The 26,019-nt window shown below is 40.2% G+C and overlaps 1 protein-coding gene across 1 annotated transcript in view; it reads right to left on the bottom strand.

The window, feature by feature from the left end:
• LOC143441780 (uncharacterized) overlaps positions 1-25,419 on the bottom strand; it is a 29,245-nt gene extending 3,826 nt beyond the window's left edge. Inside the window, exons 1-3 of the mRNA XM_076931569.1 lie at positions 25,379-25,419; positions 10,558-10,618; positions 10,011-10,160 (exon numbers count right to left, since the gene is read on the bottom strand). Coding sequence (XP_076787684.1) covers positions 10,011-10,160; positions 10,558-10,599 — 192 coding nt within the window. The 5' untranslated portion in view covers positions 10,600-10,618; positions 25,379-25,419. The remainder of the gene's footprint in view (positions 1-10,010; positions 10,161-10,557; positions 10,619-25,378) is intronic.
• Positions 25,420-26,019: the final 600 nt, after the last annotated feature.

Genomic DNA, 26,019 nt, shown 5'->3' with positions numbered 1-26,019 from the left:
GTGATACATGTGCATGTGTGCGTGCGAGTGCAGCACATGTGTATGTGTGTGTGTATGTGTGTATGTTCACATGCACACACCACAGCATCTTTGTGGAGCACAGAGGATAGCCTCAGCTTTCAGTCTTCGGCCCCCATCTTGCTTGTGACAGTTTCTTGGTTTTGTTTTTTGTTTTTGTGGTTGTTTTTTCTCTGTATCCCAAGCTTGCTAGCCCTCTAGGATGCTGGGGATTCTCCTGTACCTGCCTCCTGTCTTCCTGCAGGGAGTGCTAAATTACAGACTTGCATTACTTTGTCTGGCTTTTCAAGGGATTTGGGAGTACAATTTTAGATACTGAGCTGGCATTCCAAGCACATCCCTGGTAAGCCAAATCTGCAGCTCAGATACATTTTGTTTTAAAAGATATTTTGTATGCCTATAAACGAAAAGCCTAATCATTAAAAAGAAACATGAAACAGAACCTAAGCAATGTTATTAAGGTTGTACAAACAGTATTCCCTGCTGAAGCCCTGAAGCCTGAGTCTTGCACTCTGTCTATCCCAAGGGAAGTCTGTAAATACAGGAGGCTCAAAGCAATCAGTACTGGGCTCGGACTTTCTCCTTAGAATTGGAACAGTGATCCCACTCTAACACTGTTAGGTACATGTGATTCCTAAAAAAAATGGCTCTCTTAGGGACACCAGCTTCTAGTCTCAGGGACACCAGACTCTAGACACCAGACACTAGACTCAGGGACTTGGGCTCCTAGACTGTGGAGACAAGGTTAGTATCACTATGTTCCTCTGGTTAGCAACATCAGGGGATCCTGACAGATCTATCGTTCTCTGTTGCACTGACCATTTTTGATTGTTTACCTGAGTTGGTAATGTCCTAGCCTCAGATACACCATTCTTGAAGGGCATGGACAATGCTTTAGCACCAGACTGCAGAAAGAGGTTTTTATCTCCTCGATCTAAATGGGCTTCTTAGAAACATTTACTTTTGCTTAGACTTGTAGGAGACAGGAAGGGCAAGCATTATTGACAGTGGACTTTTGTCAGTTGGAACAAAGACTTTGAAACCATCCTAGGATTCTGATTGACCAGCAGGACAAGTTTGGTATACAGTGGGACTGAAGATGTCCAACATGCAAAGGCTTGGTCTCATTGAATTAACCTACACTACAAGCAAATGTTATTTTCACATTGTTGAATGCTTTAAAATATTTTAAAAATAAATCTTGTGATTTCTTAATTTTTTTTTATGGAATGCTTATTTAGACAGGTTGTAAACTCACCTTTTCTAACTTCATTGCAAAGGAGCAATGCAAATTATAAAACTAAGCTCCAACCAAATTCAATATTCCAATTCTTTTTAGGTTATTCTATTCATCTGCCTAAGCACCATTATTTCTGCGTGCTATTTTGCTTCTGTGCATATCACCATCTATAAAAACTTTTCTTAAGACACCATTTTATCAAAGCACTTTTTACTCTTGCAGAAGATGCAGGTTCAATTCTCGGAACCTACATGGTATTTCATAATCATCTGTAACTCCAGTTTCAGGGGGATCTGATATTACCTTATGCCTTGCTGGCTGTGAGGTTTGTTTGTATAAAAACACACACACACACACACACATTTCATGTTCTTTCTTCAGGAAATATTCTCCCTGCCAAGGTTATCAGGGAATGCCTTCTCTGCCAAGGTTAATGACTCCATGACAATGAGACAGCTAGATCTAGGAGGCAACAGTGTATCTATATACTTAGCAAAAATAGTAAACGGTAGGACTTTCAGAACACCCCTTAAAGCAGTGTGAAAGAACTCTGAAAACATTAGTTCAAAAATACATAGTTTTTCAACTATGCAAAATATAAGGATGCATTATGAATTATTTGAGGGTTTTCATGAACCTAAAAGGACAGAAGCAGTTGCACTATGAGCCTGCTTGCCAGAAAGAGACAAAGGCAGGAAGATTCCTGAGCTATAGGCCTGGGACAAAGTGATTAGGCCCAGGCACCAGGAATGGTGATCTCCAGGTGAGATCCCACCCAGCTAGCTTATTGTCAGTGCTGACAAAGGTAGACAGATCTCTGAATTCTTTTGCAATGTTAAAAAAGATGTGCTTGATAACTTTCTAAGAATCAGGAGGCTGGGGTCATTGGATGCTGATTCATGGGATGATCAAAGGGAACCTGGGGCAATGACTTAATTAATATGTAAATATGTTAATATAGCACACATATATACATAGATATAGGCAAAACACTCATACACATTAAATAAAATAAGTAAATTTTAAAAAGTTAAAGCTTCTCACCTGTTCTTTTATATATTAATGGGCATCACAAAGAAGATGCGTTGATATGTAGGCACTCAGCTTGACTCACATAAGAGCCAAGAACCTCACTATTAGTAAGTGCTTTTGGGTGGCAGTCATCATTGGTGTATGCTGATGGCATTCCACTAGAAAGAGATTTACTTGAGAAGCAGGAAGCTTAGAACAAGAAGAAAAGTTGAGAATATCTAGTAAAGAGTGGGAACCTAAATACCTCTGAATCCGTAAATCTGCAGTTTTGTAAACTGTAACCCAAAGGGAAATTTTGCCTGCCTTACCTTCCACATCCATTGTAACACAAGCAAACTCACAATGAACCTGTGTGGATGTGCCTACTGTCATTAAAGTAGCAGTTAAGTGGGTGAGGCAAGGACTCCCTACTCTCAAGTGCCTGAAATATTTAGTATCTGCTTTAATACTGAGAAAAGTTTAGCAACTTTCTCTGGCAGCCTTGGGAATGAACGGAGAGTATTTTCAGAATTTCCGGGATGAGCTAAGTGTTCACTCACCATTTCAGTCAATATATGTCTCACTTCAAGAAGAAAATGAATTGAAGAGAGAAGCTAAATGAACTTGGGTGAGACACCCAGACCATTTCCATAGGGAGCTAAGCTTCTTCATAGCCACTCCCACTATTGCAACATCATCTAATGGGTAGGGTACTGGACCCAAAGCAAGCCCAAGGAACTCTTACTGAAAAATGAAGATGAGGTGCCAGCTGGCAAAGTCATTTTTCTTACCATGCTATCATGGTAATATATGGCAGCAGTATACTTCTAAAGTCCTAGTGAATAGTACTGACCTGTGATTTATGGTCTGCAAACCTCCACAAGAGAATCCTGTGGCAATTCAGACTTGTGCCTTAGCAAAATTAAAAATACACACCTGGCCATTACAATCATTGAATTTTCAGGTGTTGATTAATAGGAAAACCAAAACAAAATGCAAATTTAAATTCCAGAAAATTGGCATTTTTTTCTTTAGTTCCTAGACATTTAGAGATCACACTGACTGTAAACAGTGGCTTTGAGGAAGCCTGACAGTGTGAGCAAACAGGGTCTTTTTGATTTTGTTTCCCAGGCCTGCCCTTAGGAGCTGTCTCACAACAGATCCATAGTGAAGTACAGGGTCAAGAATGGAACAGACGTTAAATACTTTTAGAATAGTCGAGTTTCTCATGAATAAAAGAACATGCATAGAAAATCACTAGACAAAAGTAAGGTCTGATTAAAATCCAAGTAGTTGGTCGAAGGATCTAACTCCATAATACAGCGCCTACGTCTATGATGAGGCTTTGGGTTCAAATCTAGCATCATAGAACCCAACCCTAAATCCAAACAGTTTTAAACAGCATCGTTTGCCTGTCTATGAATGTAACATACAACAGACTTTAAAGATCTAGCTGCTTGTGTATCATTTCTTCCTATAGCCTACAAAGACTGCCTCCACTTTCTCACCCTTACCTCTTGATGGGTGTGGTCACCTTGGTCACATGGACAATACAATGTCTGATGCTTTGGGGGAAAAATATTGTCATTAAGATGTTAGTGGCTTCTTGTTTTCTCAAGCACAGATCATTGGAGAAAATTTTCAAAACCTTTATACAGACTGGCTATGCCCTCCCAGAGGAGCCTTGATCCCATCACCATAACAACCCACTTTCACTTTATTCAGAGGTTGATTTAACCTGATTTTTACCTGATGCTTTTGTCTTACTCATTACAGTTCCTACCACCCCAGAATATGGTGTTGCAAATTGAATCCCAACTTCTGGCTCTGTGTAATGATGGTAATGACAATGATGACTACAGACTCTTGACATGGTATCCAGCACTGTGTTCAGATGCACTGTGTTCAGATGGCACCATTTCACTTCCCTGGTACTAGGTACTTAGCACCATTTCACAAATGGGGAAATTAAGGCCAAGAGATATTACAGGACAAGGTCAAACACACAGTGCTTCCACTTAATTTCAAACTGTCAAGGGCTCCTGTGGCAACTTTCTCAAGGACAAAGCATGGTTCTTCAGTGCCTAGCTTTATCAAATAAAGGGCAGCCCCAGTATTACTTGGACAGAAAAAAAAAAAAAAAAGCTTAACTACAGGAAGCTAGAAAGTGTTTCAACCCAGATCAATTTTCTTCAATCCAATCATGAAATAAGGTTTGGGAGAGAAATGTTGATGACCACCATAAGGTAGCAACAGAGAAGTGCAGAACTTTCCCCAGCATGCTGACTGGTCAAGCCGAATCATCTGGCATCAGTACTGTTAGCCTTCAAGCTGTGTGTGGTAGACCCTAGCCTTGACCTCCACACCACCATATTGAGCACTTTTTAATGCAGTTTTTGGGAAAGTAGGAAGGAAACAGGGGATGGAAAGGGGACAGGGGAAGAGGAAGTGCTACCATTTGCCAGGGCCATATGTTGTGCAACCTGAATTTCTCTGGAAAATGTGCCCTCCCCTCTAGTATATAGAATTAGAAGCTTAGGTAGGGTTGTGTTGGAGAGAACTGAGAGGTTTGATCATGACCTCCCACCAGTCATAACGTGGCAGTTCATCAGAGGCATGAGTGGATGGCTCTCGTGTGGTGTGTCAGCAGTGTTTGGCTATTTCTCTGGTCCATACTTAGATTCTCTAGCTAGGTATCCTCTCAATAACACCATTGGGAGATCAAAGGTAGAATTCTAGGAGGGTGTATTTTCATTCCCCTTACTGATCTGTTCTGGCCCCATGATTCTATAAATGGGACACACACCCTTTTAGGTGCTCAAGCCAGAAATCTTGGAATTACTGACTCTGTTTCCAAATTGTAATGTTTTGTGAAGACATCTGCACGGGCTCAACCTCCAAGTGATGTCTGGATTCAGTTTAAGCCCCACTGCTTCTGATGTTGGTTCCTCCTCTGAGACATTGTCCTTACTTTCCAGTACCAATGCATGAGGTCTGACTTTCCATTCTGTTGCTGTTGTTGCTGTGGTGGTCATCTTTGACACCATCATCTGTGATGTTCTGTGGAGCACATGCATATGGAGGCCCAGAGGACAGCCTTGGGTTTTGTTACTCAAGCCATATTGTCACCTTGGTTTTTTTTTTTTTGTTTGTTTGTTTTCATTGTTGTTGTTTTGAGACTAGATCTCTTATTGGCTTAGATTGTACCTAAGTAGGCTAGGCTGGCTGGCCAGGGGACCCCATAGATCATCTGCCTCCCCAGGATTGAGATCATAAATATAAGCTACCATGCCTGTAGCCCTGGTTGTGCTGCAACTCATTGTGTAGACCTTATTAGATTCAAACTCATAGAGATCTGCCTTGTTGCTTTCTGCTCAGGACCTTCTGCCTGCCTGTTTCTTTGTTGGTCTCATTCCATCCTTCCCTGCAGACTTAGGACATATAATAGGATGGGTCACCAAGTTGACTCTCCCTGCTTCTCTCATAGATATCATTTTGCTCTTTCCTTCTATAGTGCTCACACACCATCAGATGTTCAGTATTTATTTCCCTCCTGGAAGGTGATAGTGGTCATCTGTCTTGTTCACCACTAATCTCCAGCTCTCAGCACAGGGCCTAATATACACAAGGCACTCAATAAATATTAAATGACTACATAAATGAATGTCTAGACCCACCTTTGATTCTTTATGGTTTCTGCTGTCTCGTTTATTGTTTCGTCGATGGCTTTCCTCCCATCTGCTTAGAGATTTATAGTTTGGGGGATGTTTTCATTGTCTTTCTCCCATCTGTGAGAGAGCAGAGTGACTGAGCTGGTTTCTTTTATGTAACGGAAGGAAGAGCACATGGTTCAGGGAACACAAGAGACTCTCCTAAGGCTTGACTGCTGGAGTGGCAGGACCAAAACTGGTCCCACAATATCACAGCAGGTCTCTAGTGTTCCCAGGCCTAAGTGGACACTTTGACCCTTGCTATTATTCAAGATCTACCTTGGAATATAAGAACATGATATTCAAATAAAGACACAAAAACAAATTGCTTCTGTTTAAACTGTTCTTACTTGCATTGGGTTTTTTTTTAATCAAATAATAGGCCACTAAGTCTCACGTCTCCATTCTGCTCTAAAGCAAAGACTGGAGGAAAAGCCCATGGCTGAAATTTCATCATTAAACACCATTTTAGGCTTTATGAAGATTTATTATAAGTGAGGTATTAAAGTGGGTAATAAAGCTAGCTTCACTGATTATAGCAATGATGGGAGTAATTCAAAAGCCATAGCTGCCATGGATTTTAATTAGTGTAACAGGCATGTCTAAAATGCAGGTACATCTACTTATCATTCTGCTCCATATTCTCCTAAACAAAAGCATATGAAAGGCTGTTCCAAGTGAGAATGGCTATGTATAATAGATAATTTTAAACTTAATATGATTTGGGTTAAAAACAGCCAGTGGTCTCAGCCCAATGGATAACTCCTGCCAAGATGTTTCTGCTGTCAGTAAAGCACTTTTGGGCCTTCTTTCTCTATTAGCATTTTAGTTTGTTTGTTTATTTATTCGTTGTTTTGATTTTAGACCATGTCTTGCTAAGTAAGACTGGTCTTGAATTTGAGATATTCTTGGCTCTGCCTCCTGATGTGGGGAGTATAGTGTGGGCTTTCATGCTTTCTGTACAAGCAACATACAGTTTGTGGATCATGTATAAGCATCACATGTGATTATGGTTATTCATATGTCCACACTGATTCATCAAATCAGTTCATCTTTTGAAACAAAGATGTACAATAAGGTGTCTCCTAATCCTATCTTGACTCACTTAATGATAATCTAGTAAAAAAAAAAAACTATTTTATTTCAGTGCAACAATTAGCTACACAAATGATTGATTTATCAAACAGATTGTTTGGAAAGACAGACGCTAACAATTTTCTACTATCTTTATATATGCATCTGTCACTACTCCTGACAAGACATAGCACCTAGTCAATAGAATTTGACACAGGTGATACGGTGTTCTTTACACTCATCTTAGGGAAATTAATAGGTCATGTTTCTATCCTCTGGGATTTAGTTCTCATGTAAAACATCAGTTGATGCTTAGTGAGAAGGAACCCCATAGACAGACAGACAGACAGACAGACAGACAGAGTCACCTGTCCAGCTCACTTCCCCGCCCTTCCAACATGTCACTAATGTACCTGACACACCACTGGCACCATCTTAATTGTTCTAGCTTTAGCTAAAACCTCTACACAGTACAACCATAACTGTGACTTCAGGCAGAGGCACCCAGAGGTATCGAAAGCTGTACCTGCTCATTGTACCTGGGTCTCAGAGTCACAAGAGAGTGACTGATGACTGACATAGGGTTTTTTATTTGTTTGTTTTGTTTCATGCAGCAGTAGATAACCAAGATACCAAGATAAGAGGTTTGTCTTTGCTACACAAGTTTATGCACATCTATTGAGCAACTTTGTGATGGCTAGAGGGATTTGCAGAGTGATAAGCAGAAGCAGCAGCTAAAAGGCCTCAAGATGCTGTCACTGAAGGAAGATGGGTAATATACAGTTCTGGTCCTTAGGGATGTAGCCTCATGACTAAAGAAAAATATAGATGCAGATTTATAGAGTCATGTCATCATGCTTTCAGAGTTAATACTGAGTTGTGCATTTGAAGACTATTCAGGATTACCAAATCAGAGAAGGCAGAGGGAGGGTACCCTTGAGCCTCAAAAAGTAAGAATTATTCATGTTTAAAAGTCAACAGAACTACTATGCATGGGAAGTGGGGAAGCATGAAAGTAAGAGGGGAAGGCAGGGCAGAGGAATTCATTACCTAGAGGAAAGTTGGTGTAATTGGAACCTATAAGATGGTGGTGACTAAGGAGGACACCAGAATATGGTAATCTCATTCTGTAATGAGACCTCGGATCACTTGGTGGTGAGGGCTGAACATTGGGCATGAAGTGTTGATAATGCTGTACACTGGGAGTGAATTATTGAATTTTAAAAGTGAATCACCAGAATCACTTCATTGACAGGCTCCACACCTGCCATTGTGATATCTTCGACTCTTAGGCTTACAGTATTTCTACATACAAGATATTAAAAAAAGGAATATTTTTGAAGTAATTTGTCAGGGAAAAACAGTGAAGTTGCCCATGGAGTTAGAAGGCTAGTTGGAGAAGTCTGGAACAGAAATCCCAGACCAATAGACATTTAGCACCCCAGGACACACTCAGCACCCCAGGACACACTCAGCATCCCAGGACACACTCAGCACCCCAAACAAACTCAGCACCCCAAGACACGCTCAGCATCCCAGGACACACTCAGCATTCCAGGACACGCTCAGCATCCCAGGACACACTCAGCACCCCAGGACAAACTCAGCATCCCAGGACACACTCAGCACCCAAGGAAACACTCAGCACCCTAGGACACATTCACCATCCACACTCAGCATCCCAGGACACACTCAGCATCCCAGGACACACTCAGCATCCCAGGACACACTCAGCACCCCAAGACACACTCAGCACCCCAGGACAAACTCAGCATCCCAGGACACACTCAGCACCCAAGGAAACACTCAGCACCCCAGGACACATTCAGCATCCCAGGACACACTCAGCATCCCAGGACACACTCAGCACCCCAGGACACACTCAGAACCCCAGGACAAACTCAGCATCCCAGGACACACTCCGCACCCCAGGACAAACTCAGCATCCCAGGACACACTCAGCACCCCAGGACACATTCAGCACCCCAGGACACATTCAGTACCTTGAGACATATTCAGCACCTCAGGACACACTCAGCATCCCAGGACACACTCAGCACCCAGGACACACTCAGCACCCCAGGATACATTCAGCACCCCAGGACACACTCAGCACCCCAGGACACACTCAGCACCCCAGGACACACTCAGTTATCACTGCCCTCAATTGTAGCAGGTTGCTTTAGCTTATACCTCCAAATCCTCACACAGTTTCCAGGGATTGACCTGGCTGGGGTGGTGAACGGATGAAGAAATGACAGATACACAGACTTGTGCACATAAAAGCTGGGATCAGGGGATCTGGGCACGCCGAAAGCTCAGCACTTTTATTATGCAGAGCAGAAAATAGGAAGCATTGGATCAAGGATGTGGGTTAAGCTGCTCTCTGTAGAACAGTCTCATAGGGGGCAGGCTTCAAGCCATAAGTATCTGGACGGGAGAAAGCCGTGATGGACACTTTCCCCACACACTGTCAACATCTGCAAATGGGCAAAAGGAAGGCTTTGCCATCCCACTGAACCAACCTCTGGATGATGGCTTTATCCTTTTTTCTACAGCTCTGAAGCTGTGGTGTTTGACAAGTCTGGCTCATGTCAACAGCAGCATTCCCTCAGGACTTCATTCATTCACACAGAGCTGCCTTACTTCTCTACACTATCCTGCTTTTCTAAAGAAAGGAAGTGAAAAGAAGGACTGCAAATAAAAATGTCCTGAGCTGCTTTCTGTATTTGTCAGATGTAGAAATTATTCACCAAATTCTTCGCAGAGATGAAGATTTTCGGTTTGATTATGTTACATTTCCTTTGCTCTGTCCTGTCTATGTAATTATATTGCAGCTTTTGATTAACTACACCTCAGTGCTTCCATTATTACAACTATGTAAATACTCCTCGCTGCTCAGTCAAATGAGGCGCCCCCATTCTGTTTAATTCCTTAAACTACTTTGTCTTACTTACCTGGTGCTTTGGCTGATTTCGCTTTTTCTGCTCAGAAATAAGTGAATCCTTTCTGCATTTCCAGGTAACTTCCAAAATGCTTTTCAATGTAGAGTTTTCACAATTCTCAACTTGCAGGTTCTTGGTTTCTGTGTTATGTACTTGTGTGTGCTGGAGTGTGGGAACACACACGTGTTTAGAGGGCAGAGACCACCTCAGGTATTCTTTCTCATGTTTGGTCATTTTGTTTATCTTGAGTCAGTACTCCTAGGTTAGGCTGACTGACCATTGAGCCCCAGGAACTTCTCTATTTTCACCCCACCCCCACTCCCACGCCCCAGTGCTGGCATTATGCTGCGATTACAAGTAGGCACCACCATGCTTGGCTTTTAAAATGAATTCTAGTGTTTAAACATTTTGGCAACTAAGTGATCCACCAGCCCTCAATTCCTAAGACAATTCTGGAATTGCAGTCCAGTTCCAACCTGGGCTGCCTTTTCTGTGCAAGGAATTCTGGGATTTTCTTTATCTGGCACTCCGAAGAATTCCATTTTGAAAATTTTCTTACCTTGAACTGAAGAGCCTTTTCTGTGCTCCACTCCTTTACCATAGTCCACTTGTCAGTCTTACTGGAACAAAGAAAAAGATTCACTAAAAACAATTGTTTTGAAATACAAAAGTGAATTTTTTTCTTATTGTTGCACTTGACTGTTTAGGAAACAGAAAATTGCAGGTTGAAAATCATTTCCCTTGCAGTTTCAAAGGTATAATTTCATTGTGTCTTGGCTTTGTAATGTTGTGAGTAAAATCTCTGCTATCATCCTGATACCCTCTGTATATCTGGGTTCTCCTTCTTTCTCTCACTATGTGTGTATTTGTTTATGTGGCAAGTATATGTGTCACATGAGTGTGTGTGTTTCATGTGTGTCTGTATATATATACATATATATGTACATATATACATATATACGTATATTTACATATATGTTGCATCTGCATATCTGTATATATGTGTGTTTTATGCATGTATTTCTATGTGTGTGTATTACATACGTGCCTGTGTATGGGATATGGATGCATGCACATGTGTCATTTTGCATGCATGTATCTGTATTTGTGATAGATGAGTTGTGTGGCAGTATGTAGTGTTTTCTTGTCTGTTTTAGAGAATACCATGTGCTTTCTTTTAGCTTTGGCCTTCTCACATTGCAGAATGGCATACTATCATCTATTTGCCTTTATATAAGCTAAGTGAGTTATACAAGCTAAGGAGTTCTTTTAATCTGAAGGTATGTGTTTTGAGTCTTTCATAATTTCCTGATATTTATTCTGATGCTGCTATTTCCCTGATCTCACCACCAGAGCCTTCACCTCCAGTGTAAAGGGCTATTAAATTGTGTTGAATGATGTTTCTTTAAGGTCATTCCTCAGAATGTGATCTTGTTTGGTCTTTACAGATACAACCAGTTAAGGATAAAAGTGAGATCCAGAGGCTATCTGGTCATGGTGCACTTCAACCTTAATTAGCAGAGTTTTCCCATATATGGGTAACTAATTGTTAAGTTTCAAACCTGAGATGAATGGCTGAGGTGCCTGTTTAAAAGCAGACCTGGCCTCCAGGTTTCCCTAGCAACCCTCAGTCCCTACTTTTGTTTCAGAGTGTGACTGGCACATCCAGCCTTCTACCCTGATTTCTCTAGCACAGGGACTGGACTGTCTATCCCCCAGAGGCTCTTTGCTAAATAATTCAGACATTTTGGTTACTCACTCTTTGGTACCTTTGACCTATTGCCTGCTGCACCTTGTTCTCTTTTTTTCCATCTTCATTCCCATCTTCCTTCCCACATGGCCCAGCTCAATCTGGTCATGTCCACTCTGGACTTTCCGATATGTCTATGACTCTGATTATACTCTACCACACATGTGCAATAAACATTTTCCTCTACCATACTAAGGAACAATACCTTTCCTCCTTGCCTCCCTCCCCCTCCCCTTCTCTCTCCTCTCCTCTCCTCCCCTCTACTGGGTTTCCCTCTCCTGTTTTCCTCCCCTCCCCTCCTCTCCCCTCCCTCCCCTTTTTCTCCTTTCCCCTCCGCTCCTCTTCCCTTTTCTTTCTTTTTTGTTTCTTTTTTTTTTTCACTCACTAAAGACTGCTGGGAAAAGGAGAATTAGCCTCTCCAAAAGACAAGCCTTATTATTGGTTTGCCCAATGTAGAGAGGTCAGCTCTAAAACTATATACATAAAAAAGCAGACCCTGCAGGTCATATTTATATATTTATGCATACATGTACATACATCTGCATATATGTATGTAACAATATTAAATACAAAATTCCCATCAACTTGAGGCACAGGAGGGCATGAAAGGAAGAAAAAGAAGGAGGAAAGTCATGCAATTCTATTTCAATTAAAAACATTGTTACAAAGGGCAAGGGCACACAGACCTCTAGGAATGAGAATGTGGCAGCAGGTGCAAAGATTGGAGTGTGTATCTATTGATGGCTAGGGATTGCCCACAGGTACCACAGTGAGGAGCAAGGTGCAGAATGATTTCTTCTCCATAGCTGCCTGATGCAGCCAATTCTGAGGAAGCATTGATTTGTGACTTCTGGCTTCCTGGACCGTGACAAAATAAGCCAGAGTTGCTTTAAGTCACCAGTTTGTGGTAATTTGTTATTGCAGCTTCAAGAAGCCTGTGCAGTTGCGGATTATTTCCTCCTGTAACTGAATACCTGGGAAAAGGTTACCCTAGCCATCCTAGCCATAGGCAGCACATTTGACCTTCATGAGAATGAGCTAGAAGTGTCAGGAAACCACTCTGAAGCAGGGTTAGTAGATAAGTGAGATGCTCCCTGAGGGGCTCTAGCAGGACCAAGCGTGGCAAAGATGGCACCTGCAGGTCTTGTCCTTCCAATTTCCCCTCTCTTGCTAAACCATTAGAGTCTCCTATTTAGACACTTCCATATTTCTAAAGCTAGCCAACAATGTTCATACCCTTATTTAGATATTTCTTCATGTCTGACTCATTCCTGAGGCTGACCACCGAGGTCAGCAACCAAAATTCTCCATTTGGCTACTCTGACTAACCAACTATTTATTAACTAAGAACTAACCAACTCATCCTCACTCATTCTAGTATGGACCTCCCTTTTTGTCCCTTTAAAAATCATCCCTGCAAAGCCATTTGCTGCTGTTTCTGTCCAATTCATATCTAGGCCCTTTGTCACCTTGCATTGCTTAGCGAAGGATCTCTTTGTGTTGGAAACTAGTGTTTAACCTGGTGTTTCTCCTTTGTTTTAATAACTCTCTATTATAATGCTGTGCTGTTTCTGACTCCACCAATATTCCTAACATAGTATTTCTTTCTATGTCACTTAGCTTTCCATTACTGCAACCCAAACCAGGAGAAGCAACTTGAAAGAGATTATTTGCTTCACAGTTGTGGAAGTATCAGCCACGGTCAGTTAGCCCCATTTCTTCTGAGGCTGTAAAGAGTCAGCATGGAGCAGATATATACTAACTTACTGTTTTTGTAGTATACATTTGATTTATTTTAGAATTTGTTTTTGTAGCTGCCTCTTTCTTCTCATCTGTTCTGAAGCATTTGAAATATTTTAAGCTTCATTTAAGTGTTCTTCTCCTGTGTGCATTCTCTATTCTGCTTTTCTCCTTCTCCCCACAACTCCAACCCCCATCTCTGTCTCTCTTACAAGCACAAATGTATAGCTTCCCCCAAATACTTGGTGCTTCTTAACTTCCATTGCTTTATTGTTGCTAAAGAGGTAACTGGAAGTCTGTGTGCAATGGTGGGACTTGTCTAATTTTAGATTTCATAGGCAGCTGAGCATTTGCTGTCTATAAGCAGATCCTTGTTGGGAGCAGTTCAGTTTCTCCTAGTGAAGATCCCTCCAGTCTGATGCTTGTGGCTAGTGCCAATGCTATGCCTAATGCAGATATAACCCTGCTTGGAACTTTGGTCCACTCCGTGGTAGGAAACTGTGGATCTTATTGCAGAAACCACTTTCTACATAGGCCTCTATTTTCCTTTCAACCTGCATTCCCTAGCAATATCTACTTGGAGACCAGCTCATGTCAGTTCATCACTGGCCCTTCATCTTATGAAGGCTCATGGAGGTAAGGGTCTATAAACTCATAGGAACAATAGCTTCTTATTCTGACTCTCAAAACACTTTCTTGTTCCAGCCACCACCTGACTGCCACCATCTCCCCATTGCCCCCCCCCCCAAAAAAAAACCAGACACATTTAATTCTTCAACTTGTAATAAGTGCTTCTGAGGAGTCTTCTGCCTGAGGAAGTAACTGTTCTATTTAGTCACTGAGCATGACCTACTTCATTCTATGGGTTGGGAGGTAGATATTTCATTTATTGCAAGATGGCTTGATCCAAGACAAAGTTTCAATTTCTGTTATTCCATGAGATGCTCAGATTTTCAAAAGGATGATGTTGTTTGACATAATTATTGTAAAGCTGGAAATACAAATATTATATTTTGAAAAATGCAACTGACTGATAAATAGTTGTGTACATTTATTTAAAATGTAGTGTAGCTAAACCTGAAAAATTAAGTATTTTAATTAACACGGTGTTGCTATTTCATAGCATTTCTCAGTGATTCCTAAAATTATAAGATCTGTGAAGGTAGACCCTTTGCTATTATTCTCCACACTTCCCCCAGCATGATTCTGGGTCCAAGGAATGTGATAAGTCTCATGTTTGAGGGAACCATGCACCTGCACAGTTTCCTGTAGAACTCAATAGAGGTAGACCATATTCATACCGAGAGAGAGAGAGAGAGAGAGAGAGAGAGAGAGAGAGAGAGAGAGAGAACAATCTATCTCCTTCCTCAGAACCTGCCTCTCTGTATCCCAAAGAAACAAACAACTACTGTCTCCTATGTTAAGTCCAACCTGCCAGTGACTGAAGTCTCTCTATAAAAGGCAATTCACACTTCTTTCCTTCCCTCTCAGAGTTCACAGACAAGAAGAGATTCTGCAACAGAGAGAGAAAGAAAAATAAAACCTTTGTAGCTTTCAAAAATAATTAAAGAGCATCTGAGTGCAACATATAGGTGTGTTTCATAAGGAAAATCAGATGAGTTAGCGAACATGGAAGGGTGGAGGAAATTAAAAGAAAATAATAAATAAATAAATAAATAAATAAATAAGATAAACTCACCTGGAAAACTGTGAGTACATGCTCTGAGGAGAGTCAAATCTATTAACATAAAGGCTTGGAGAATTTTTGTAACCAACAGTTTTCTCCCATAGTTTTAATCAGATAATGATTGACAAATAAGCACTGTAAATATTTGGTGTGTATAAGGTGATGTTTGCTCTTACATGCTGCTGTGTGACAGACTTTCCTGAAGAAAAGACAACATGATATGCATGCATGACTACTCAGTGCAGAAAGGGAACCCACTATACCCTGCAACAATGGTTACAATAGTGTTCTGCTGGAGGAGCGTTAGAGGACATTGTAGACCAGGAAACGAACAATACTTCCCTCCGATAGGGGCTTCTGGTTCTCAGAAGACACTGTGAGGGCAAGCCAGGAGGCAGGACCAAAAAGGAGAAGAAGATCAAGAACGCTACAGAATACTTCAGCCATAGTCTGTTGAGTGGACTCCCAGCCTTATGCTCCTCCCATCCTGAGGTGATAAAGCTCTGCCTTTCTTTCTCCTCAGCAGTTGTTCACTCTCTTTTTTATACCACTGGGGAACAATCCTCCAGAAATGGGTAAGTTTCTCTTCTTCCAGAGATGAAGCATTTTGCTTACCTCCTAAGTCTCTTGAGTATCCCACTCCAACCTAGCGGAAGTGTTTTTATTCAGAGGAAGTGGTCCTATAGCACAATGGGTGTGAATTCATCACTGCACTAGAACTAACAAATGTATCTTGTATATATGTGTCATTTGGGCATAGAACATTTTCTGTATTCTTTCTGCCATCCCTTGGTGGAGACTGTGGCCATGCCTTGACTACTGAAAGTGAATATGAGAATGCAGATAACTCTCTGTGCAGCTGTCTTACCTAGTTTATAGGTACCAGTTTGTATAGTACACAGCACGTTTCAGTTTGTCGTAATATCATGAGTTCATTCTTAAATTTTGTTTTGTTTACATTCTTAAATAATGTAAATATCTGATATGCAGGATATCTGATATGTGACTCCAAAGGGTTCACTCATTGTCAAGAAAACACATCTCAAGGCGTTTTCTTTCAGAGTTGGATTTTTTTTTTCAGGTTTAACTTTTCCTACTAGCACTTATTGAAGAAATGAGATATTATGCACTCTTGGAGTCTTTGTCAATTATAAGTTAAAGATGTGTGTATAGTTTAATTTCTGTACTATTTTACCTGTTGGTCTAACACAGTTTTTCTCAATGTCCTAACGCTGTGATACTTTAATACCATTCCTCATGTCGTGGTGACCCCAAACAATAAAATTAGTTCATTGCTACTTCACAGCTGTAATTTTGCTACTGTTAAATCATAATGTAAGTATCTGATATGCAGGATACCTGATATGTGACTCCAAAGGGTTCACAAGTGGGCCTGCTAGTGGATAGGGTTTTGATCACTATCATTTCATAAAATAATTTTTTAATTAAGGATTATGAGGCCTTCACTTGTATTCTTCAAGTTTATTTGTCTGTTTGGACTCTTTAATAGTTTCATAAAATTTTTAGAATTTAGAAATATTCTATTGAAAAAATGGAATTTTGTGCAGATTGTATGGACTCTAGACTTCTTGCATCCATGGACGTTTTGATGGCACTAACACCCCGGGAGCATGGGAGTTCTTTCCATATGTTTGTACTTATGTCTTCTTTCATTAGTGTTTTCTAGCTTTGTAGTGTCCGGATATTTTACCTACTTGACTAAATTTATTTCTTCATCTTTTTTAACCTTCTTGGTGATAATTTAAATGAAATCACTTTTATAATTTATTTTGGGGGTAATTGATTTTAATATATCAAATAAAACTTTTCTTTCTATGCTAACTTTGTGTCTTTCAACTTTACTAATTAGTTTATTAATTCGACTTTTTTTTTTTTTATTTAGTGGAGCCAGTTGTATCTCTGTTTTCTTGTACCTAGATTAATTGCAGAAAAGAAGCATTTTGAATGGATCATGGTGGTGTACACTATTGAGCCCAGCACCTGCAAGGTAGAGGCCGGTGGATTCCTATAAGTTTGTGTTAAACATGGTCTATAGAAAAACTTGCAGGCCACCCAGACCTGCACAGTGAAACTCTGTCTCAAAACAAACAACAACAAAAAAATATTTTGAATTGTTTATCAGGCTTTAAAAAGAAGATACCCATATGAAGCTTAATAAATCTGCTTGGTGTTGTATTGCTCACCCTGTCCTTTAAAGTCTACGTAGACTTACATTTGAAGATGTAAACATGTCTTGCTGTCTTGACAGAATTGTTTTGACAAGTAAATAAGTCCTTTCATGTCCTCGGTCTGACAGTACTGTCTCTTGGGCCACACTTAAGTTGGGATGGAGGAATGTCAGTGGTTGTTTACTGGATCTGCAGTTAGCAGGCTATAGATGGAGACATGGTCCTGTTAAGATCCCTATGGAACAGAACTTGCTCTTGGACCCTGGTAGAACAGGGTCAGATTTGAGGCCACATGGTAGTGGAATTTAGGGAACCGAAGTAGGTAGACTTGCCAGCAAGATCACAAACGTTTCTCTAGTTCTTGTTTGGCATGACTGAAAATGGAAACAGAACAGGGATGCCTCAGCACCCACAACTGGGACCAAAGTCAGAAGGTTCAATATTGACAGCATGGGTGGGTAGATGTATTTTCTGTCATGTGTTCTATGTGACACCTGACTCTGGATTGGTATTACAGCATCACTGAAGAGAGAACACAAGGCAACGTCATGAGATGATGGTAGCGGGCCTCCTTCCATAGCACAGATAGGCACATCTCTCAAAAATGTCTCTGTGCAGGGAGCAGATAACCTCAGGATCTATGATTGGGGCCTTGCCAGTGGTTCTGTAACAAGGACATGGGCAGGCAAGCATAGCCTCTCTTAGGTTCACTGATAGATACAGTTGCTTATAGACCAAGTGAGATAGAATTAAGTACTTAGGGAAAGGCTGCTTTACGTCTGTATTCAGAACTGTTTGGCTGGACTACCACCACGACATAGGCCTGCCTTCTCACACCAGTGTTCTTCCATTTTAGACTTTATAAACATCTTGCATTTTCTTCTATGGAGGCCTGGGAACATGGCGGTGTTGATAGAGCACCTGCCTAGCATGTACAATGCTCTTGGTTTGGTCCTCAGCACTATAAGAAGCCATGGTGTTTGTCTTAGGATTTTAGTGCCCTGAAGAGACACCACGTCTGTGGCAACTCTTCTTATAATGGGAGACATTTAGTTGGGGCTAGCTTACAATTCAGAAATTTAGTCCATTATTATCGTGCCAGGAATATGGTGGCATGCATACAGACATGGTGCTGGAGATATAGCTGAGAGTTCCACATATGAATCTACAGGCGGCAGGAAAGACTGTGAGCCACTTGCTATGACTTTTTTAGCTTCTGAAACCTTAAAGCCAACCCCGTGACATATTTCCTTTAATAAGGTCACATATTCAAATAGTGCTACTTGCTATGCGCCTGTGGGGGCATTTTTATTAAAACCACTACAATGGTGTATACCTATAATCTCAGAATGTAGAAGGTTGAGTCAGAAAAGTGAAGAGTTCAAGGCCATCCTCAGCTATATAGTAGATTAGTGGTTTGTCAAGACCACTTGAGACCCTGTCTTAAGTACTATCTACTCATACAAAGGAGATAAATTGAGTCACTGGGTTCTTTTTTATAATTAGTAAAACTTACATCCTCATTGTTTCTAAATAGATAAGCACTGTCTCACATGACACACACTAGCTCAGTAAACTATTACCTTCATTGCCTTCTTTGTACAACAGGTAAAGTAGCTTTCGAATTAGTTTAGGATTCTGTCAATTATAAGTTAGCCAAGATTAGCTTTATGGCATCTGAGTTTTAGTAACAGAATAATAATGCACTACAACTATTATGTCTGATTATTACTGTTCAAACTCCTCAACTGAAGATGAAATATTAAATCCCAAAGAGATCTCTGAGAAGTGAGTAACATTATCTTTTTTTCTATGGGCAAAGAAATACAGACAGCTGTATTTAAAAGTCATGATTTAAAGTCTGTGTGACTTCTATGCTCCAGTCCTGCCCACTAAATTATAGCAGTTCTGAATAGAATCCCTCAGTCTTCTTACAGAATGGTGATATTTATGATGACAAACCCCAGAAGCTGGTAACTGGAGCTACAGATCATTTTAATGATTTCTTATTAAATACAAACACCAAATGGGGTGTTTGCCAAACTCAATGTTTGCAACGTCAGAAAAGACAGGCAGAGTGAAGGAGACTTGTGAGGGCTGAGTCATCTACACTGTGGAGATCAAGCAACAGCTAGGTAAAGGGCTATCCCTGCAGGGCTCCATCCTCAGCCTCTGATAATCGCACAGTGTCTGCCTTCTAGCAGAATACTCAGCATGCTGGTGGCCTTCACTCTTCCCTTGTGTATTTCCTTTAGATTTAACATAGCTAGTAATAAAAGAGTTAATGCTTCTGGAAAATTTGCTAAAAGATAAGTAACTTGTAAAAATCTCTTTATCCTCATTTATTTTACTTTTCTTTGGTTTTTAAAGATCTAATCTCACCAGTTACATTTTTCCAATGAGAGATTACTGAATGTGGCAGTGAAGACAAGTTGAACATGTTTCCAATAGGCTTTGACCAACAGAAGATGACATGGAATTTCTCTGACATCACTACCTCCTAGATAATTGGAAGACAATGCAACTTTTGCCAAAGTCATTCAAATTTTTTATAAGTCCTTTTCCATTTTGTTAGACTGGCTCTAATTTTTTTTTAAAGTAACAGAATGGTGGAAAATATCACATTTCTAAGCAACTCAGAAGAAATAGCAGCTGCCTTATAATTTATCTACAAATGCAGAGGCATATCAACAATAGTCAGGGCAATTTGGGAGGCATAAGTCAGACTGTGTCCTGACTCCAAACTTCTTGGAGAATCACAAGATGTTTCGGCTCACTAAGTGATGGACCTACCTTTTATGACTATCCCAAGCATATATTATGTAGGTTATCTTAGTTATACAAGTATATTAGTTTACTCTTGCTATTTTAATAAATTATTACAAATTTGGTAGCTTGAAGAAACTAATGTATTATAATTCTGGAAGTTGGAAGTCTACTACAGGTCTCACTGGCTAAAGTCAGGTCTTAGGACTGCACTACTCCCTGGAGACTGAAGGTGCAGAGACATGTTCCCTGCCTGTTCCATTTCTGAAGGTTGCAGTGTTCACTAGTGCTCCCTTTCTCTGTCTTCAGAGCTAACAAAGAATGACCACATCTCTCCTAGACTGCTTCATCCTGTCACTGGCTGTTCTACCTTTGTATTAATCATTTAAGGACCATTTTAAGGTCAGTTTAATTTTAAGGATTAAGATGCAGGCATCTTTGTTGGCAGTAGAAGAAGTATTCTGTCCATCACCAAATTTACTTTTAAGTTCTTAGACTTTGGGCCAAATTTTTCAGAAGTACATATGTTTAAAACAGAAATGAGACTCCAAACCAGAAAGGGATTGATGTAGAATAGGACCAGAGATATGGAACATTGTGTAAAATACCTGCTTCCAAGCCTGATGAGCCAATTCCAACCTGGGGACCTACATTTGGAAGGGAAAAATCAATTCATGCAAATTGTCCTCTGATTTCTCTACAGGCACCACTGCATATGTATGCTCTACCTCTTATTCACACAAAATAAATAAAATGTAATTCTAAAGATATACCATATGAAAAATTATCCTGCAGCATCTATTATATTCAGGAACACTGCAGCATACAGAACACTGTTATGTGTTAGCCTAATAATCTGCCTTTAAAAATGCCAAGGTTTGCTACCTACTCAGTTCTAGGGAAATGGAAATTAAGGCCTGGTGGGAGTACAGAAGTAAATTATTGCTGGTGGAAGCTAGGCACACTGACTAGATCTGTACAGTATCTACTACCCAAGGCTAATCCAAGGACTGATTCCCACTTTACAAGATATATTTATTGACAAAGGCCACGGTGGCTAAGATTGAAGTGCTGATTTACTAAAGCATGTCATATAGAGTCAGGATATTTGGGAACTAATTCTCAGAACATCATCAACTCTAGAATTTTCTGAGCTCATCTTCCAAGATGACTCCACAGATGAGCAACAAAGTCTTTCTTAGTCTCTGCCTAAGACAAGGTCTGTTTTCTCTGGCCCTCAAGTCTCAAGAAGGCACAGTCCCTTATTTTCATCTAAGGTCAAATAGCTATTTGCCAGTGAAAAGAGAGAAAAAGCCTCAGTTTGAAGACCACCCTCAGAAAGATAAAGGTCATAAAAATCTCATTGCCAGGCACGGTTACCTCCCTATGAAAACATGGAGGCCCCAGAGGCATCCAAACAACACAGGTTATCAGCATCTCTCTTAGTTGTATACTATAAACACATGGTAAGACCCTACTGCTAAGAGACATCAGTTCTGAACTAAATAAGAAACTCTTCCTCTGGTTCACTTTAATGGCACTGGAAAGTGTTATGTAGGCTGCTAGGAGAAAAAAGGCACCTGGCAATGGAACCTGCATACTGTAATATAACCTGACAAGCAAGCTGTACCCCCTGCTACAATACTGGAAAGACTGTTCACGGAAGCAACTAACTACTCTCAAGATTGGACTTGAAGTCCACCTGAGATACTTCATGTCCACTATTACAAATATAGACAGAATTTATAACTAAGAAAGTCATAGACTCTAAGGGATAACCCACTAATATTTTTTAGATTAATGGTCATTTTGTCAAACTGCCTTTAAAATATTCATGTCTGTATCCATCAATTTGTACTGCTCTCAACCTTAGTCAGAGAAGCATCTTATTACAGTGGGAGTTGATGGCCACAGAGACACATTGCTGTTCAACATGCACAGAAGAGCGATTGCATTCTCAGCCACAAGTGGTATATCTATAGTAACCACTCCCCCAAAGGCCAGGGAGCATTGTAAAACAGGGATCAGAAAGCTGGAGGATGGGGAGCAGTGCTGTGACATGCTGTCTTCTGGATGTGACATGGCCACTGGACTCCTAGAAGCACAACAGCTGTGGCTACTGGCTCATGACTTGTGCAAAATCAATCTAATGAACAAAGGTTCAGCATGGAGTGTGTTAGAGGATCTAAAGACCTCACCTCAAATGCAGAGTTAGTGGCAGTAGATGGCTGCTCATGGAAGGAGAGTTACTTTTGCTTGGATGGGGGGCAATATTGGTAGGTTTCCCATATCCTGATGGATCACCTGACACCTATAACCATATGGTCACACTGTCTGAACTCAGAGTGTTACCAAAAATAAAAAGGAAGAGGGCATGAGGTTGAGAAGAGAATTATCAGACTGCTAGATGTGATGATAATGTATTATGTACTTGTGTATAATTTCCTTTTTTAAAGTTGAAAATAGATTTTTTTATATAATATATACTGATTATGGTTTTTACGACCCCATCTCTTCACAAATCCTCTCCCCTCCCTACCCACCCAAGTCCACACCATTCTTTCTTTCTTAGAAGACAAAAAGATACTTAAAAAATAAAATAAGATAAAAATAAACAAACCATAGTAGGACAAAACAAAAAGAAAAGAAAACAAAAGGAGCCAAAGAAAAAACACAAGAAACATATAAAAACACAGAAACGCACACATGTACATAGAGAAATCCCATCGAAATACAACAAATGGAAACCATAATATATAAGCAAAAGACCTGTAACTTTAAAAAAAATTAAAGAGCAATCCTCCAAAAATACCATTGAATTCATTTTTGTGTTGATCATCTACTGCTGTGCATGAACCTACCCTTAAATGTTGTTTGTATACCAGTCAGAGTTCATTAGAAAAACCTAATTTTACTTTGTGAGTAGCTATTTATGGAGATAGCTTCTGGGTTAGGGATAGAACATGTGTTCACTTCCCCTCTCAGTGCTGGGACCCCACCTAGGTTAGATCTGTTCAGACCCTGTGTATGCTGCCATAGTCTCTGAGGGTTCACATGTTCATTGTTCCTGTTCTTTCTATAAGGTCTTGGCTCCTTGGTGTCTTCCATTACCTCTGTCTTTTACAATCTTCTGCCTCCTCTTCTCTAGGATTCCCTCACTCTGAAGGAAAAAAATTGATGGAGTCATACCATTTGGAACTGAATTGTTCCAAGGTTTCCCACTCTCTGTGTCTTGTTTAGTTGGGGGTTTGCGTGTTTGTTCTCATCTACTGCAGGAGTAAACCTCTGATGAGCAATAAGCAATGATGGGTACTGATCCATAAGTATAGCAGAATGATTATAGCAAGAGTTAGCTTATTGCTCTTTTCCTTTTAGCAGAAGAGTAGCACTTTGTTTTTCTCTAGGTCCATCGTCTATCTAGCCTCTAGGTTCTTGGCCATCCAAGCAGTGTCAGCCATGGGTTTCATTTCATGGAATGGGCCTTAAATCCAAACAGATATCTGTTGCTTACTCCAAGAACTTAGTGCCGTTATTGTACCAGCGTATCTTGCAGGCAGGTCACCATCTTATGGTTTGAAGGGTTTGTAACTGGGTTGGCATTTACATTTTTCTTCCAGTAGTATCAAGAGTACTTTCTAGTACCATGAATATAGTCACTAGGTGGGGGAGGCTCTAAGTAGTAACCAGCTTGACTTCCTCTATGGTCAATGAATTACACACATAGTCTTCTCCTCAGTAAAGCAAAGCATTTCAAAAATAAATAAAAAAATAAGAATAAAAACTAAAACTTGAAAAGTTTGAGGGAAATTGTGACAAGCTGGTAACTCTAAAAGAGCAGAGGAAATATTGAAAAGCCCATCCTGAATTAGACCCTGGCATTCATTATAACATATCCATATTGTCAATTAACTGATTTGTTTTGGCTGAAATGAATGCACAAGTTTTTGGATTCATGTTTGGATCCTGTCTGGATCAAAATCTGGTTCTGCTGATAGAACAGCAGTGTTTTCTCTCTAAGTCTCCTCATCTGTGAGATAAGCATGGGAGTATTTCAACCTAGTATCAGTGTGAGTAGGGTCATGCACATAAGCTTGGAGAAGTAACAAATACTTGGCATAACTGGTAGTAACTATGAATCTCACTTAAGTGGTTCAGTGATGTAATGAATTTCTCTAATAAACCTGGGCAAGAGAGCATAGTAATAGCAGCATAGACATCGGACCACACAGCTTGTACAGATCAGGATTCCAGTTTCTCTACATCTTTGGAAAACAACTGAGCCCAATTTTTACCCCTACCATACCATGCCTCACTTGTAAAGGATAATAACACCTCTTAAAATATTGTTATTTTAAGAAAGAAATGAGACTATTTTAAGTCTTTGTATCAGTCCTGGAATATAATAAATACTAAATGTGAAACAGTACATTAGAACTTTCTGACTGAGTGACATGAAGTATGGATTTTATTAGTTAATGGCTTAAAAATTTAGGACTAGAAGTGATCAAAATTACCCTTGATTTACTATGTACAAACACCAAGACATGTCCAAATTGACCCCTCTCTTGTACCTTTTCTCTCCCCACTATCTTCCTATCCCTTCTTGGTGCCATTTTCTTTCTGTGATGACTTCAATCTTAAGCAAACGACCTTGATATGATAGAAGGATCTCAGGAAATTCTGAAGCAAACAACTCCCAACAAACAAGGTTTGGTGAGTGACTTTCATTGAACACACACGTTTCAATGACAGTCCCAGGGTCAATCACAGTAGACAGAGTAATACTTCATGCTCACCGGTCAGCCTTGTTTACACACCCACCTATGGAGCTGAAGAAAGTAAATTGTAGTTTCACATTGACTAACAGCTATAGATACGGGTTTCTAGAGCTGAAATGCAAACCAAAAAGAATGGACTCTGGGTGTTAGAAACTGTAGATGGTCTTCCAGTCTGAGCTGAGGCCCTGAGCAGTCCCAGTGAGCCACCTCTGCACCCAATTCCAGAACACCCAGAGGAGGCTGGACTCCCAGGAGCTCTAACATGCACAGGATTGTAGAGGGCATGTTTGGTTTTTTTTTTTTTTTTTTCCTGCAGGATGCTGAAAGAGCATGGTGGCTGCCAGAGTGATGGGTGAGACATGCTGATGCCAGGACAAAGAAGGATGCTGACCCGTGAGCTTGCTGAGTGCCCTGACAATGGTGAATGGGAAACTGTATTGGACATATGTTCCCTATCCACCTTTACTTACCTATATCCCAGACGAGAGAAGATGCCTTGCCTCAAGTTTTTAGACCTTGTGGAACAGAGAATCAAAAAGAGAAGTTATAATGACTCCCATAGTTTTCTTAAAGGTGACCAGTTATTCAGACTCAATCATGTACTGGTTTAGAAATAAATCTATTGGAAATAACAGTCTTCATTTAGAAGGCTGGTTCTGGACATTTTTAGATCCATATTTGGAAGTTAGCTACAGTTCTCTATGATGTTACCTTAACAAGAGATAAAGTTGGAACAGGATATGAATTTCAAACAAGTGTTAGTACATGTGTTAAGGCTCTTTTAATTGTCAAGCTAAAATTACTTTTGTTTCTTCTACAGTATTTAATGTAAGTTGCAGTGATTGTACACTTTCTAATTGTGTTAATGTGATGAAACCTGGCATGTCAGTTACAGAAGTTTATCGACCAGCTTTTGTCTTATAGCCCTAGATATCATAGAATTTTGGTATTCAGAAAAAGTTTTCAAGTACTGGAAGAAGTAAGGCAGGCTTTAAGCAGAAGCAAGAGGGTAGTGGGCTTGATTATTGCTGGTATAACAGCTTTAATTACATTAATTGCTTGCACCACTGCTTCTGCAATTGCTTTGACACAGAAGTTAAGACAGCTACTT

This window comes from Arvicanthis niloticus, chromosome 3 (assembly GCF_011762505.2).
Source record: "Arvicanthis niloticus isolate mArvNil1 chromosome 3, mArvNil1.pat.X, whole genome shotgun sequence".
Taxonomy (NCBI): domain Eukaryota; kingdom Metazoa; phylum Chordata; class Mammalia; order Rodentia; family Muridae; genus Arvicanthis; species Arvicanthis niloticus.
The sequence above is the reverse complement of the archived record's forward strand: the minus strand, read 5'-3'. Positions and strand labels throughout refer to the sequence as shown.